This window comes from Falco peregrinus, chromosome 6 (genome assembly GCF_023634155.1).
Source record: "Falco peregrinus isolate bFalPer1 chromosome 6, bFalPer1.pri, whole genome shotgun sequence".
Taxonomy (NCBI): domain Eukaryota; kingdom Metazoa; phylum Chordata; class Aves; order Falconiformes; family Falconidae; genus Falco; species Falco peregrinus.
The window spans coordinates 24,347,015-24,364,775 of NC_073726.1; the positions used below are offsets into that span (position 1 = coordinate 24,347,015).

A 17,761-nucleotide genomic window follows, 5' to 3' on the forward strand; every position below is an offset into this window, starting at 1 on the left:
CATGACATAAAAAAGAAAGATAGTCCATTCCTCCAGGATTTTGAAGTGTGAGTGTAGGGCAGGAGATGACAGATGGAGACATGCAAACAAAGAGACAGTGCTGGTCAGTGCAACAGATGAACTCTTGCAAGACCAGCCTCAATCCAGCAAAGTGCTGCCACATGTGCGAGATAAACTGTGCAGACATCCAAAGCGTGCCGCTTTTCCTCCCTTTCTCTCCCTACGAGCTTAGGAGTTGCCAGGATGAGAAGGCAGTAAGAAGTGGTCAAGTGAGCGCAGGATGTTTAATCTAATAATTTATTGTAATCAGCAGGCTGTCATCTCTCCCTATCTCCTTTCAGTGGGTCTGTCCAAACGGTGAGCAAAGTGACACAGATTTCTGTGTATTCAGCACAGTAATTGCTTCCCATACAGGCAGTGAGCGTTTAGGAAATATTCTGCCTCCAATTATAATTTCTGATTTGATTCATGGAAGAATACGCCATATTCCTCTATTTCTGCAGTCACTGGCTAATGAAACATGCTGCAGATATTTATAGAACTGCCATTGTAAATAGCATTTGCATTTGGTGCCTTTGAGTTATTTAGTGTGACGGCGGTTTCACCAGGAGGGTTTTTTTCATTTTGAAAGGGAAAGGTTCCCTTTGGAGCTGTTTCCTCCCATCGCCTTCGCTGTTTGTGTTGGATGGGGTGGCTCTGTGGGCAGTTGCTGATAATTTAGTGATGAAGTGATGGGCGCGCGGGGATTAGCTGAGCACAGTGCAGGTTTCGGGCTATGTCGTGGGCAGTTTATAGGATTCTCCAAGATGATGTTTGGAGTTACAGCAAAGATGAGTAGAGAAGAGGGCAGCTGCCAGAGCAATTCGTGCTGCAGAGCAAAATAACCACCAGCCTGCCTTCCCTAGAAAACCCATTGCGTAAATATTTGGGTAGGAGTCTCCAAAGGAGATTTAAAGTCTTGTGATACAGGTAACTAAAACGTCCTTTCCTTAAGAAAAACAGCTATGATTCAGAAGATCCCATGGGTAACCATGAGATAGTTCTCCTTTCTGAAGCATCCCCATGTCAGTCTGAAAAAGTGTGTATGTCAGGTCTTGTTGTCACTGATGGATCTTAAAGCATTTTGCAAAGGAGGTCAGCATCAGTTTTCCCATCAAGGTGCAGAAGCCAAGGAGAAAGCATGCATGCCTTGCATAGAATCAGCTCTCCTGGACACTAATCCAGCACCTCATTCACACAGACACATTGCTTCAGATCTCCACATGACTTACAAGTGCTGCGTTTGGGTATTGAAGATATGTTATCCCTAGTCTTAACACACTCATGTATATAAATGACAGAGCTTTTTAAAAGCACTTGTGTTCAGCTTTCCAAGCGCTCGGGGTTCATGCCGCATGTGCAGGCACTAAAAGAAGTGGCAGATTTTCAGAAAAATGTGACGTACTGAGCTGTTTTGAAAAAAAAAAAAATCTGTTCTGTATTTTGGCGCATTATTTCCATCTGACTTCGTGATAAGTCTGGCCCATAAAATTCACGTGGCCCATATTCACACCCGGCGCGTGCAGCTCCCTGCCATATGGATGAACTGTTAGCACTCAGGAGTGTGTAGCACAGTCCCACCTCTTCACACATCTTGAGAAGCATTGGAAATTTGGGGGGGGGGGGGGGGGGGGGGGGTGATGCAGATACAGCATCATCCTGGCTGAGCTGCAGATGAGAGAGCAGCAGGCATAACCGTGGAGCTCCCCTAGGAATTGTCTCACCTAACTTGAAATGTATGGAAGTTCTCTCCGCTTTGAGCATCAAGGGCATCTTGACTGTTAGATTGAACTAGACACTTGGCCTTTTACTTTCTAGAATTAGGGTGGAGAGCTCTTGCCCTCCAGAAGGAAACTGAGAGGCTGTCACTGAGCTCATGGTGAAAGCCAGGATTTGATCATGAGCAAGCTTCCCCACTTCTCTGCCACATCAAGCGTCCTCTTCTGTCAACAGCTCTACTCAACCATTGCCTCTTGTCTCTTTGCTGGGATTTTTTTTTTCCATGGTGAAGGGAAAGCTGTTCCTTGGCCTCTTTTAGCTCTCAGTTTCCCCCATCCTACTCTGAGTTAGAGCCTTGGGTGAGGAGAACTTTAATTCAATCCTTGGAGTCTTCATCCAGACGCTGGTGCTACTTATGCTTAGTTCTTAGTTCAACCCTCCCGCTCCCATGTTTCCACCTATAGGGCTTTGGTGTTGATTTCCCTTCTCTGGGAGAAGCAGAAGGGGTTCCCCAACTTGTTGCCCTAGAGCCAGCCACAGCTCCGTCCATTGCAGTGCAGCAGATAGCACAGATCAGCCAATTTGCAAAGCATCGGAAGCAGCACCTTTCACCCAGACAGACTGTATTAAATCAGTTCCTTCTCAATGTGCTTTGAAACGTTCCCATTTCTTGATCTGACAAACTAGCAGAGTTTGTGTTGATCTGATGATGCAAAAAAGCACATAGTGTGGGCTTCAGACACCTAGCGGAATAATAAAACAGAAAGGAGGGAGGGCAGGACAATCCTATTTTAGCTTAAATCAAGTAAGAAGTCTGTCCCCTACCTTCTTGTCTTTTCTCTCTTGGAAAGCATCATTTGTTTCTAAGGGAGGTAAGAAGCCCCATGGCTGGGCATCCTACTTTGTCTACAGAAGGAAATACCATGGCAGATCTTCAGCCACATACACTGTGGTCCTTCTGAGCTTCAAGGTGTCAGCCAAGACAAAACCAGAAGCTCCTTCACTGTCTGTGTTGGTACATGGGGCTGGGAGCAGGGGCCAGTACCGGGTCTCTTTCTCCCCCTGAGACTGAACGGTGGCTGATGCACCCTCTCCAGCTCCTGCACCAGCTCTTCACCCCCTCTAGTGCAGAAAAGCCAAGGTGAAAACTGCAGACCAGCAGCTGGGGTCATTAGCCTGTAGCATGAACCTTCAAACCACTGAGAGGCACAGAAACAAGGCGGGTACTAAAGAAATAAAGTACATGCCTTAGCAGCGTGCTCACACACTGCATGGCCAAACTACAAAAAAGGATCGTCATCTTTGACAGCCACTTTGCTGATGGACAGAACTGCTGGGGACAAACTGATGTGAAAGCAGAGTGTTTTCCCTCCCCCTTTTCTGCAAGGGATGTTCCTGAAATGCCTTGGAATTAGTCCACCACCATGTGCTACATTTCAGAGCTTCACTTTATTCATATACTTCATGTTACCAGCTGTTTGCATTTGGGATTTTTTTAAGCAGTGAAAGCACTAAGGGGGTATGAAACTGGGTTGGAAAAGCATGGAGAGCTAAAAAAGCTCCACACAGAAAGCAAGCACTTTCCTGAAAGACTAAAACACAAACATCTCTGAAAATTTGCCCTCTTCCTTCCCCCTTTCACCTTCTTGCATTCTTATTTCAACTTTGTTATAACCGATGGAGTGTAACACATGAGAGCTGGACTGTGTTTCCATCCCTGCCATAGTATGTTACTGCCACGATAAACTCACTGCTGTATCTCTTGCCTTGGGTAAACACCTATTCAAACTGGAATATCAGTGCATCGTCGCTGTCTTAGGGATGCAGCAGATATGTGGCAGTAAGAGAATGAGAGAGATGCTGGAGCAGGTCTCAGCCACTCGGAGTTTTATCTGCCGGGGAAGCATAGCAAAGCAAACTTGCTGTTCCCTGTGCCCACGTGAACATGATCCACATGGCTCTTACTCTTAGCAGGACAAACCATTGCAAAGCCCTTCTGCGAGCCTCTGGCTTAGTTTTACAACTGAGCTGAAGGCTGTTTAATACAGGCTTCATAGAGAAAAACCTCACTCACCGAGTCATATACCTTATGAGAAGCCATATTTTGCATAACATTACTTACTGGAGGGAACTCTGGTAAGAAGTCAAATTTATTGCCATGACGGTAACTGGCTGACATTTATGAGAAGCTTTGTTTTACAAGGCTTCCCTTCGGCTGCAATGCCAGGGCTCCAGTGATGCTCGCGGAAAATGAGAAGGAAAGCGATATTATTTAGCATGCACGATACTCTAGAGACATGCTGGTGTGAGTTAACAACGGGGGTGAAGTCTGCTTGGATCACATGGGGTTGTGCATTCCAGGATTGCAAATTTGGGGTGGGTTGAAGGGAAAAGCTCATTTTGACTGAAGCTGTCTGGTAATAAACTCCATATCTTGCATGGCCACCTTGAGGCTCGCTAGAGTTGTTGGCACATCTGAATTTCTGCTGTGAGGAAGATTCTGGGTCCAGGGTAAAACTCGGTCTGTCCTGGCCCCTGGAAAGGGGGAGATGAATGTGGGACAGAGCTGGCAAGGGGGAGGACAGGAGTACCCAGGAGAGCCAGGCAGGCTCATGTGCCAAGAGCCAGCAACCGGCAAGGTGAGGGCGATGCTGCTGGCGATGGCTAAAGTCGCAAATCCCATGGCAATAGCCACACACCACCTGGGCTCTCAGACAGGTGAAGTTGATGGTGGGGCATCCACCACCACCTCCTGGATGCCATCACATCCGACCCCATCAGGCCACAGGAGCGAGTGGTTTTTAAGCTGCAGAGCTAAAGCAGAAAGCTGAGCTGTCCTCAGTTAACCCCCTGAGCCCACATCTCCCCGCTCTCTGCAAGGCAGCTTTGCATCAGAGGCTCAGCTCAGCCTGCGCTGGTGGGGAGATGTGAGGCCAGAAATGCCCAGGGCTTTGCAATAGCCACGTCCCCAGCAGCCTGTATGTCCTCCTGCCACGCTCCTGTGGACCCTCTGCTCCCTTCTGGTGATGCTTTAGGACTCACCATGGCACAAAATATCATTAAATTGATAGAGAGATCCATGCAGGCTGGTGCCTTGGCTGGAGGGTGGTGTGTCCCTGGGGGACTGAGCCACGCCGTGGGGCTGAGCTGAGTCTGCGCTGCTGTGGGTCCAGACATGTGTGAGTGTCGTGGGGTGAGCCCACGGCGGGGGGGCTGCCTGCATGCTGCTAAGTCATGCTGAAGGAAGGGATTTCCAAGAGGCAAAGAAGCTTAGGTGGTCTACATCCCATTAGCAGATAGCGGGATTGTGCCTGTGCACACTGAAGGGCTGTGCGGGGCTGAGTCGGGATTCGTAACTCTACAAAACAGAGTTGCTTCTCGCTTACGGGGCTCCATGCAGGAGGAGAGCCAGGAAAGGGCTTGGCCGACTATAGAGGCGTTTCCTCAGACCATGGTTCATTTATTTCTTAGCAGCCCAATATACAGGACCTTGGAAGAACCTGAAAGTGTTATTATTTGTTAACAGTTGAATAAACTATACTGGTATGGAAGCACCTTTACATCAGTATAATTATATCACAAGTGGCTCCTGCGGTACAGGTTAAATAGGACACCCTGGGCAGGACAAGCCCATTTTGAGATTCTGGGCCAAATGAGCAGCTGGCGCAACCCCAGGGAGCACTGTCAGCACAGCCCAGGGAGGAGCCTTGCTTGCTCTGTGCTGTCTCCAGGATGGTTGAATCACTGCTGCGGAGGGGTTTGGGAGAAACTTGTCTTGATATCTCCTCCGCCGGCCAAGCTGGCTGCAGAGCCAGAGGCTGCGGTATGAAATGTCGGGGCCCCTATGCTGCAAACCATCGCCCTGGCCCCATTTTTCACACTGGAACAACCTCCTCCCAGCAGCTGCATCCAAGCAGACACCACACACTGCTCCATGACAGCTACCGGGATGGCTTTTCTTTTCCAGCCTTTTCTTTCCCCCAGTGCAAAAAGAAAGGGAATTAATTATTAAAACAAACAAACAAACAAAAACCCACAACACAAACCGAAAGCACCGCCGCAGATGAAAGCCTCTTGCTTGCACTGGGGGAGCCACATACCAGGCTGGAAAGCTGAGCACCCTGACACGTGTGTGTCTTCTCTCTTGCAGATGACGGAGGGCCGCAGATGCCAAGTGCACCTCCTTGACGACAGGAAGCTGGAGCTCCTCGTTCAGGTAGGAACCACGTGTTTCGCCATGCGATAGTTTGCTACAGGTGCCCATTTTCGCTGGGATGGGGAAAAATAAGGGTTTTCAGCTGGTTCTTTCAGCAACTTCACGCTGTAATTGCCTGCGGAACTCAGGGAAGAAGCATTAGTGCTGGGTGGGAAGGATCTGCAAAGACATATCTGTCGGAAGGACTAATTTAGGACATATTTTGCTTTATTCTGTGCCAAAACTGTCCCAGTCACTGCCAGTGAGATAGAAAAGCAGCTCTGGCCATTTCTGACACCGTTACTGTATCACTTAGCTATTTTTTGAGGCAACGCTTAGCTTTGAGAAATGTGTTGCATCTGCTTAAAATACAGCATTTGTTTTTATCTTCTTTACTTGCCATCCTGGATTGCTGGGGCACGGTGCTGGGCAGCAAGCTGGAGGTGGCCATGCCCCACACACCCACCTGCACTCCGAGCCCAGCTGGCAGCAGGAGAGGCTGCGGTGGCTGTGCCACAGGCAGGCATCGCCTGAGACATTGCAGAGGTTGCAAATCATGTGTCAAACACAAATATACATTAAAAACAAGTGTGCTCTCCATCTGCCTTAATTTTTATTTTTAAAAAAAAGGAAAAGCAGGAAAAATGAAGGTCTGGTGCTGGCTATGTAGTGATGGGCTGATGGGTTCTGTAGCACCCTGCGATTTTCTGACAATTCTGGCTTGTGTCTCAGAGATCACCAACGGGTTAATAATAAGAATTAGAAGAATGTCGTTCCTTTTAGAAAGGCTTCGGGCCAGCCACAGGCAGCCCAGAAGCAGGAAATGAAACTTCCCATAGCGCCCAAATCTCCGGCTGCAGCTGATAAGCAGGGAAGGGGGCAGGATCCTGCCCAGCGCAGCCAAACCTGAATGGGGAGCGCTGAAGGCATCTTGAATGGCCGGAAATGTTCAGCCTGGCTTTCTGGAAAGTTGCTTAAAAATACCAGTAACAAAACGGGTAACATATTTTCAAGTACATCGTCACTGAGGAGGTGAAATCCCTCAGCACCCCGTGACGTTCGGTCAGAGTGTCTGGATAACCGTGAACGAGCCAGGCCAGGGCTGGAATGAGAACAACTAAATTGGAATGACTAATTAAAACAGAACACCACACCAGTGGCCTCTGCACACAAGCATCTCTGCACCAGGCTGCAGTGGGCTTGCTGGTGCTTAGCAGCTGGCTGGGAGAAGTTCAGCCACCTTCATCACAAGGATGCAGCACTTGGCTTCCTATTTCATACAAATGCCTGTTTAAATTTTTCTTAGTTGAATTAAAAATTAATGGGCTATTGGAGAAGAACAGCTCTGCTAAAGCACTGCTCCCAATATTAATAATCACAGTTTAAAATATACGGTGGGAAATCTGAATGAGCTGCCCTGGCCAACTTGCTTATTTGGGGGTTTTATCAATAATAACAAAAACCTGCAGTGAGGATGACAGTTGAGGAGGCCAGTTTGGGAAGCTCTGCATCCACTTCTGAGTGAGCAGAAACAATATCACATAATATTCTTTAAGTGTTTGATCACACCTTCAATGGGAATTTCTCGTAATCAATACAGGAAGCAAATTGCTCTGTAAATCACACTAACTAGTTTGCAAGTGACCCATGGCTGAATTTCATTTGTACAATAAATTGTTTTGCTGTTTTCAAGTAACATATGAATGGGGAAAACCAGGAGGGGTGATTATGAAAAAGTCATGGCCAGACAGTAACCTCTGTTGCGTGCAGGTTGACCTAAATCTCTGAGTACCACCGTGCCCCTCTGTGTACAGGACTGTCCTCTGAGGCTTTTCTGGTTAAACAAGGCATGTCAATGCAGTTAGGTAGCCTCTACTCAGGGCAATATTTAGTAAATAAGTCTCTTTTGGGTGGAGCAGATGACAGAGGAAGGGGATGTTTGGATTCAGGTATGTCTCCAATATCGATACCCTTTGCAGGTGCAGTCACACTTTGGTTTGCCTGCCTGTAAGGCAGCTTTGGGGTGGTCCTAGGGCTGCTCTGCTCGGGGCAGGAGACAGCTGGTGCTACCCAGACAAGTAGTGCTTTGCCCTGGCAGGTCCTCAATCGCCCAGGCTCCCTCTGGGAGCAACGTGAACTTTGTCAGGGGATTTCTCACCAACTGACCCCTCTTGTTTGTAATTTGTGGTAACATTCCAGATAGAAGTTGCTTTGTAAGTTCTGAGCCCAGTTATTTTTATTATTACCATATCTTGTAGCCCAACTGAATAAGAAACTGTAAATAAAATGTTCAGCCAGCCCTAAGCTTCTGGCTGTCACTTCAAAGCTGTTTTTTTCTGTGGGTATCTTGCCACAGGCTGAAACAGAGGGCTGATTTGCTGGGTTATGCCATGAAGGAGGTTCATCCATAGCTGCGCTGGGCCTTAACATCTAGACATGTGTTGGCTTGAATTGCTTGGGAGCTGAGGTCTTAAACTCTCATGTGAAATTTCCTCCTTCTTGCCAACCTCAACCCTTCCGAGAAGCTTTTCCATAGCTAATTTCAGAGTCCTATGGCAAGTTTAGGAGAGAGCGCTGGGAATGGGTAGAACTGATTTCTCTGCTGTGGGTGAAATCCAAATATCATCCTAAGCTGGATCTGACTTTAGGAAGTCTTGCAGGGCTTGTGTGTGTGACATCAAGTGCTCTCCTTAGAGAATGGTTCAGGGATCGTGCTGCTGTATTTTGGTGTAGAAAAACCAGCAGAAGAAGCTGGGTTTGATCAAAGGAGGGAGATGGGTACAGCTCCCTTGAACGGATGGAAGAGGGCTTCTGGAGCATCATGAAACTGCTCAGGCCAGTGACTCCAGGGAGCTGAAATTATTTCCTCTCCTGCTGCCTTGAGTGCTGCTGGGCAGGAACAGATGCATCTGGGAACAATCAGGGTGTTTGCAAAAAGCAATGTATGAAGCAAATGTAGTCCTTTTTTTTGTCTGCAAATTAGCTGTGATTAGACTCAGGAGTTTATGAATGTGTCATTCCAAACATATCAACCGGTGGTTAATGAGGACCATAGCTCAGGCTGCAGGATGGCGAGTGCTAACGGTGGTCCTGCGGTGGCTCCCAGGAGTCAGCCTTGGCTCTGTGTGACAGCTCCGCCAGCCCAGATTGAAACATTTCAACACCACAAATTCTCTCCCAAAACTACAAAGACCCATCAGACTGGCCACACAGCTATTGCTGGTGAGACCCCCCATGCACATAGGTTTCATTTGCATTACTGAGCCCCAAAAGTGAGATTTCGGCTCAGAGGTAGCATTTATAACCCCTTCTGTGAATGCTGGCTTGCTTCGGTGCTGGCACAGAACACAAGGGCTTGGGGTTACCACCATCAGGAAAGTGATCCGGGGTTTAGTCGGTCAAAGGCTCTGGACTAAAGCCTTTTCCTCCCAAGCTGAGTGGCTGTAGAGTGCTACAGCACCAGCTAAGGAAAAGCAGAAGCACAAGCTTTGGGGATAAAAGAAAGCCCTCCCCAATGTGTTTTGTCAGATAAATGCTGAAATTTAGAAGGGCTAATCATAAACGGAGACACAGGAGGATCATATGGAAATCTCTTCCTGAGGGTCTGAAACTCAAAGCCTGTTTGACTTGGGATTAGGAAGACGAGTTGCATTTGGTATGTGTTCCATTTGATAAATGCCTGTTGATGATCTGGGGTGTGTGGCAAGTTTACAGAGGGTATTTTTTTTGACAGCGTTTTCTTTCTGAGCAGGAGCAGAGTGTGGCTCCTTGGGTCTTCTTACAATCTGGTGGGTTTTTTTCCTGTTTCTGTTTGATGCATGTTTAGTCTCTAACACAGGTGGGTATTTTTAAAGTGTTTGGCCTAATCCAGCTAATCCTTTTCAGCAAGCTTGCCCATTTCCTTGCTTCTGGAAAATAGATTTGGATTTGCTCACATTCCCTACTCTCAGCCTCCCTATCTGTTATATTATTTTCCTGCAACCATGTATCATTTGTCTGCTGCACATGAAGGGTTTGCATTGCTTTATTTAAAGAGTTCTGCGTAATTGGCAATTCGTTCTTTTTCATGTGGGTTTTTATAAACACGGCTTTCTTCTGGGCTGGCTGAATCAAGTGGCCTGGCTTGCTCCTGGCTCCTGTGACGGCCGCCCATGCCTGTTATCTGACAGTGGCTCCAGCAACTGTCATCTGAAAGTGTTAAGTTTCCTAATTCTTTCTCTCTGGAAGAGTTACTGCAGAAATGGAGCTCATATGAGGCTCACAGCAGAGCTGTCTGTGGGGTCTGGAGAGCTCTGAAATCTGATCATAGGAAATAACTGAGCATTTTGTTTCTAACCTTCTCCCCGAGGAGCAATGAGCCCGATTTGGAAGAGCCAGGGAGAGATGTGGAGGTCAGTACCACGCTTCTCCATAGGTGTTTGAGTGGTTAACCCACCTGGATGTCCATGTTACCACTTCTTAAGTAACTCTTGCTACCCAAAGAGCTCAAGCTAAGCATGGTAAGCTTGCAGCATTTCAACCTCCTAACTGCGATTCAAGTGCATTCAAACACACGTTAACAGCAATACATGTATACGTTCCAACAAAATTAATGGATGCGCAGAACATCCCTTTCCAACCTTTTTGCCTTGTGCACCAGCTCTGCTTTGAGCAGGTCAGGAGCCCTTCAGGAGCCCAGGACTTGTCTCCATTGTGCCTGGTGTGCTTCAGCATCTCATTCCCAGGAGCTGCCGCCAAGCTAGACTGGGAGACACTGGTAGCTCTGAGCCAATGCCGAGCTGGCGAGGTGCCTCGTGGGCCAGTGACTCACTGCCACATGGATGGCTGTCATCAGCGTGGCTGTCCCGGTGGAGATGCTCAGTTTGGAGCACACAGGTATCCCTTGCTCCTTCAGCCTCAACCTTGCTGGGGCCAAGCTGAGGCAGGCTGTCCTGGGAAAGATACAGCATCTTTTGAGAGCATTGACTCCACTAATAATGGTTAGAGGGAGAAATAAAATGTTCCACTCTCCTCCCAAGATGCTTTTACAGTTTTTGCAGTATTTTCATTATTGCTCATGGTCAGGAAATTGCAGTCAATAGGGTTTTACTTGCGTTTTCTTGCTGCCTTATTTCTGTAGGCCAATAAGCAGAGTGGTTACCCAGCCTGGCACGGTGGAAAAACTGCAAAGGTTTCCCTTTAGGTGGTACCGAGGGTGGCACCTGCCTGCTGTGGGGGAGAAGCTGTCTAACTTTGGATACAGGTTTTGCATGAGGACCACAGCGATATATCCCATCCTCAGAGCAGGATAAACAAGCCCCAGAATGGGCTCAATCTCCCCTGGGAAGCCACGAAAAGCACAGAAAAATGGGGTCTAGCCCTGCTCCACTGCTGAAACTGGGGATCCCTTTAAAAGCACCAGCTCCTGGGGCTGATGCAGAAATGCAGCCGTGCAGTCCAGACCGTAAATGGAGATGTTTGGGTGCCAGTAGCTGTCCTCACAATGTGGGAGAGCAGCTCGGTTCCCTGCAGCATTTGCAGGCTCTGATCCAAAAGCGCTTTTAACCATTGCTGTGGAAGGCAGCAGCAGCCAGCACTGGGCTGGGAGCGAGGAGGCAGGAGTGAGTAAGAGTGTGCGTACTGCCCTGCCGGCCCTGCTGCCCTTGCAGGAGCAGTGCAGTGAATATATTGTTGGGGGTGCTTATAGGGCATGCCCTATAGGGCTGGAGAGCTGGGATGGGCTGGTGATGATGCTCTCGGTGTGTGTGCAAGGGAGGCTCCTGCATCCCCTTTTCCCAACCAACCTCTCCATACCTGCAACAAAGCAGCTGGAAAGCGTCACTTTGTCTTAATGCGAGGGCTCAACATTGGCTTGACAGCTCTCCTCTGAGTGGCTTTGTAGGCTGTGAGTTGGTGTGTTACTCCTCTCAAAAAAAAAAAAAAAAGAAAAAAAAAGCATGTTTTCTGTAGGGGAAACAAATAACTGGAGACCAGGCTGAACTCAAGTGGAATTTTCTACTAGGAATCTTGCAGGATCCAGTCTCTTGCACTGAGAAAATGTGCAAAAATTGGATTTGGATCATGATTTAAAATGGGTTGGAGCTGAAGAAGTGCTCAGATCTGCCTTCTGGAAAGGAGGCTTTATTTTCCCTAACTGCAATGTTAGGACTCTGGTATAAGACTGATTTTAGAAACAAATCCTGATTTACTACAGCAAGAGTGAGACTATATTCCAGCTCAGCAAGAGTCTGAAAAATTGCAAAGTAGATTTTTAAATATCTTTGGCATTAAAAATTATTGAGATCTATGGCTCTGGATTGACTGGGAAGCCATAGAAGGATCCTGCCAAGCAGTGTCTGAGGTGGGATTTACATCACCAGGACAAACCATGCAACTGCCCCTCCACAGCCTGTGGCCCCTGGCAGACAAATGATGTGAAGCCACCTCTTTTTTGCAGGAAAGATTCCTCCTGGCCTTTCACCACCTCTCAGGTCCCCATTGGAGAGTTTTGATCATTCTGAGCATGGATGCAAACAGAGCAAATGTATGGCTGGGTTTGGTCACCATGGGGAGGAATGAAGGAGAGATTGCTCTGCAAAGGGGAGGTAGGAGCCCAGACTGGCAATTCATGTCTGTGGTCTTGCTAAGCAACCAGTGAACTATGAGTTAAGATCTTTTCTGCTGAAAATTTGGCTGTTTACCAAAAAATAACGTTAGGAAAATATGTTTAGCATTGCTTCTAGGGGAATATGGTGCTGGGAGCATTGTTGGCTTTCCCAGTTAGCACATCTCCTGCAGAGAAAGTTGCTGCACTATACCTAGGTGTTGTCTTAGACTGGATAAATGGATAAATGGAAAACAGACTAGGAGAGCCAGGTCTGCTCCCAAACTCAGCCTTTCAGGTGCAAGGCGTGACTTTATTGAGCTGCTCTGCAGAGCCTCACTGATTCCCTCAAAGAGCATCCACCGCCGTCATCCATGGCCTACAGAGCATCTGGTGTCAGGCTGGAGGGCTATATCTCTGGGGTTCATTGCTCAGCTTAGGCTCCAGTGAACCCAGAAGTCCACAGAAGTCAAGCCTGGAGGGGAGAGTGTTTGCTGGGAAATGGAAATAGAAGAGCACAGGGGCAGAAGAGAAAGAAATTTGATGTGCAGAGGTGGCCATTCACAATTCAGCTTAAGAGCCAAGAGGGATCTCAGGCAGGGTGAAGGAGGCAGAGCAGATCCACTCAAGGTTACCCCCAACTAAGTGCAAAACTGAGGGGATCTGGAACAAGAGGTGGAGTGAACATCTCCGAAGGAAATCCTGAGCTGGGCTCAGAAACTAGGGGTGGCAGAGTCTCTGCTGTGCACCCTGCCTTGGCTCCATCAAGGCCAACACAGTGGCGCTGGCCCCAAAAGGCTGGTCCAAGCCCACAGCTCCCAGGTGTGCTGGGTGCTCCAGGCTCCCAGAGCTCAACGCAGGTGACCACAATGCTCAGTGAGAATGGACACAGCCCCTGTGTCCAAGGGATGGACCTGCCGGAGGAGAACATGCTCTAAGGTCAGACACCAGCAAGGCGGGTTGTGTGGAGCAAGCTGGCAGGTCGTGTTAGTCAGTGAGGATCACCTGGAGCAGTATTTGAAGAGGTCAGGCAGGGTGCACAGCTCCAGGGCAGGGATCAGCAGTGAGCCCAATTGGACAGGGAGTATGGAGGGCCTCCAAGGGGATCTGACACGCAGTGAAGGTCAGTCTGGTCAAGTAGCTCTAGAGAAAGCAAAGCTGCATGTAGCAAAGGCAAGATGAAATTAATGAAACCCAGCAGGGATAGCTCAGTCCTTCCAGATTTGTTCCTCAGCCTCATAGGCATGGGAGGAGCATTAGCAGAAGATGGAACAGGTGGAGGCAGGGGTCAACAGCTGCTGGGAGCAAAGTGATCACAGAGAATGAGTCAGGTCAGGGCTGACCTTGCCTGTGGCAGAGGTACTTCTGTGAGCTGAGGAGGTTAACTGGAGGGATGGTGTTTCCCTAGCACAGTAAAGCTGTGCATTCTCCTCTTTTCGAGCTGCCTGCTGGTTTCTGAACAGAGCTGAGAGCGGGTTCTGTCCTTTCCTGCCCTGAGACCCCCGTATGTGAACCCTGCACGTCTGTCAGGTACCCCACCGGGAGACTCAGGGAACAGACTCCCCCAGCAAGGTGCGTATGGCCTCGTAAGAAAATAAACAGGGAATGCAATCATGCTCCTTCATGGCGTGAAATGAGGGTGTGATTTCCAAGGGCCTGCATAATCAATAGCCCTATTATCAGTCTTCCAGAATAAATTGCTTTTGAACTAATACAGGCTGGGGAGCTATCCATGAGCTGTCAGGAGAGAGATAAGCTGAAGACATATGTTTATTCATACTGCATGTGCTGAAAGCTGCATATTCCTTACAGCTGGCCAAATGTGGGTGAAGATATTCAGCAATAATTTTTTTTCAGTTGTTCTGCTAAAATTTGTCAAATACCCTTAATTTTGAGCACACATGGAGCTTTTCAGACCTACTTGGGGGAGGGCTGGTGACAATCCCAGTAAAGTGTCTGGTGAAGGGATAAAGCTCTTTCCTTTCTGATGAGTTAACTCCCAAAGTTTTGTAGAGCATCAGCAATTTGAATTGTCCTGGTGACCTCCCACCACATGCACCAGTACAGAAATGGCACATCCAGCATCTAATGGCCCCGTTACAGAGAAACAGCTCATCCACAATTACTTGGGAGAAATTAAAAAATTCACTATTGTTTCTGCCTGGCTCAGCTGCTCTGTGGCTTCAGTGGAGCTTTTGTTCGTGTCTGGGCCAACCTGCAAGTGTCCAACAGTGGTGTGACATACATCATTGTACCCCATGAGATGCTGCTCCAGGCATGGGCATCCCAATGTCCCCCTCCCCAGGGTGACCGCAGGGCTCAGCCACAGGGCACAACCAAGGGCAAAGCTGGAAAAAAAATAAGGGTCAGTGGCAAGATGATGAGGCTGAGACGCACAGAGCCCCTTCTGCTCTCCACTGCTGCTCCTTCGTGGTAGACCAGCCCTTGTGTTGGGCCACATCCCATCTCTCACCTCCGACCCTGGCTTGCCTGAGCACCTGCCTGATTCAGCCCATGGCAGGCAGCGATGACATTCATCTCGTTTAACTTAAGGCACGTATGGTGTGAGAGCCTGTGCCTGAGGCTATACTTTTACAGGTGGTGGAGAGAGCAGGCCATATGTAGGGCACAGCTGAGCTCATCCTAAAATAGATCTTCTGAGATGAACTGTACCCCTTTCTCTCCTTGGCTGCAAAAGGATTCTCTGAAATTAGCTTTTGGGTAGGGGTTCACCACGTGGATGGTTATGGTTATGGTTATGGTTATGGTTGCACCAGTCTTGCTTTGGCTCCGACTCCTCCTTTCATGTCCTCCTGGCTGGACAAGAAACCCAAACAGTAAATTCAGGTAAGAAAGTGCTAAATGTGGCACAGGACAAAAGCTTCCTCCTGGAAGGCAATGGAAACGGAAATAGGAAATTTTTTTTTTTATTGTATGGTCTGAGTGAGCAATTTTGAAAAATAATAGCATATGTACCAGATGATTTCAAGAGATATTGAACAGTCTCTAGAGGAGCTTAGCTCAGAAGAAATGATAAGCAAGGCCGCATAGCAGATTTGCTTTCAAGCCAAGGCAAAAAATATGCATTTCCAATCCAAGTTAGCATTTCAGGATGGAGCATTTCCCCTTATTGCTGCTATCGGACTCTGCAGTACAAATACTAGGTTGATGGTGAATGAGAGATGCCAGACTTCATTGTCTGAGCTACGTTATTCAGCTTACAGAAAATTGTTTTCTATTCCCTTTCCTTTTCAGCCACAAGTGAATGCAGCTTAGACAAAAGATCTCAGCTTTTTGAGCCAAAAGGTTCTTCCTTCAGCACAGCACAGTGAGAGCCTCAGCCATGAGTGAGGCTCCTGGGCTCAGGAGTTTGCACATAATGAGCAGAAAGAGTCTTAAACTGTTACCCATCTCACTGGGAAATTATTTCCTTTCCCTTTACTTTGCTGCAGATAACCAAAAGCGGCAGCTGGCCATGGTGCTTGGTGTCAGATTGGAATGGTTTGCCCCCAGCGATGCATCCAGGCTGGTTAATTTAGGGCAGCCTGCGTGTGCTCGCACAGACACAGGTTTCGGCATCATACTTGTCAATGGCACTGAGCAAAGCAAAAAGGAGCTGGGTCTGGCACCGTGCTGCTGCCAGCAAAGGTTGCTGGGGCCAGTTTGCCCCTCTGCCTGCAGCACGTGAGGGAAAGGAGACATCTGCAACCTTGCAGAGGGGGCAGGAGGCTGGGGATGGGCAGTATGGGGACGTGAGGAGACCACGCTGCCCTTCCCAAGGGAGACCTGGGTGCCCCCCAGCTCTGCCCACCCACCTCTCCCTCTACAATCCCCATCCATTCCCCCTGCCTTTGCCCATAGTGGGGTTTTTTTGGCCCAGTCTCTCTGGAAATGATGCAAAATGCCATCTCCAAGCGATAGAGCAAATCTCCCTCCCCCAACCTTCACCATATTTCCAATGCGTGGCTTGTCGGTCCTTTATGCCTTTATTTTGGGGAAGTGCCTACCCATGAGGAAGCTTTGGGTGATCTGATGTCGAAATGGATTTGTCTCTCTCTTCAGCAGTTTATCTTCCTGAACTCCCCTCCTCCCCCAGGGATGCGCTAGCTTGCTGACGGCAGCACATCCATGAGTTCAGTGCCTGAACGGGCAGGAGCGAGGCAGGCACAGTGCCCACTGCGAGCACAGAAAGGCTGCCTGTGGCATTTGTGTCGGCCACAATATGGGATGTCATCAGGAAAACCATCAGCTTTTCTAATTTTCAGGACAGAGGAGATGGCTCTTGGCTGATAATTGGGTCATGCCTTAAAAAAAAACCTGCATGACCTCATCGTGAGCAACAAGACACATGCTCGTTCTCCCCTTACATTCCTCTCCCAACGTCCCTCAGAGAAGCAATTCTTTTGGGTGAAAGGTTTTTAATACAGATAGGATGTCTTTAACTTCTCCATCTATCTGCACTCAGAGATGGCTCATCACCATTATGTTTGAACAAAAACTCTTCTGTTATTACCTTTGTGGAAAATGAGGGAGGGGAGGATGGGAGGAAGAATCATAAATCTAAATCTGCCTTGGGAGGAAGCTTCAGCCTCTGTCCCGACTTTGAAGATGAGGCTGTCTTGGTAGCAGGTCAAACCAGACACTTGGAAGTAGAGCCAGAAAATATGTCAACTCTGGAAGGATTTTATCCTTGGGAAAATTGATTAATAGTATAGATTTTTGTTCAGTGATTCATCCCTATTCCTGGAGAGGAGTCTCCCCTCCTCTGGGCTGCCTGTCTCCAGCACTCCCATTAGCAGAACAAGAATAACCCCTCCTGTGCAAGCAGACAGCAGGCTGGCAGTGCAGCCTGGTCCCCATCACATCTGCCTTGAGCAGCCGATGGCCCCTTCACCCTCTGGAATAACATGAGGTGAGTGGTACAGGCACCCCCTCATCCTCACAAGGGCACAGGCACCTTTTGGGCACTGGGATCAAAAGGCTGCCAAGCTGCCGAGGTACCTCTGGCTCATTGCTGGGTGTATAACCCTGTCATTATGGTGGTGGATGGAGAAACAAAATGGGGCTGGAGCAGGAGGTGCAGCAGTGACTAGATGTCACCTGATGAGATGGTGAACAGGCCAGCGACTTTCAGCTCATCCCTGCCCTCCTGGTTTGGCAGCCCAGACAGATAGAGACTTTGACTTGTCAGAGTGGATCTTACAATGTCTGTAAGTTACACTTGT

General features: G+C 48.4%; 1 protein-coding gene across 7 annotated transcripts in view; it reads left to right on the forward strand.

The window, feature by feature from the left end:
* The window catches only part of FRMD4A (FERM domain containing 4A), a 387,455-nt gene that overhangs the window by 242,108 nt on the left and 127,586 nt on the right, over positions 1 to 17,761 (forward strand). For all 7 annotated transcript variants that reach the window (XM_055807271.1, XM_055807272.1, XM_055807273.1 and 4 more), the window contains one exon: positions 5,909 to 5,974. In XM_055807271.1, the coding sequence (XP_055663246.1) occupies positions 5,909 to 5,974 (66 nt within the window). The remainder of the gene's footprint in view (positions 1 to 5,908; positions 5,975 to 17,761) is intronic.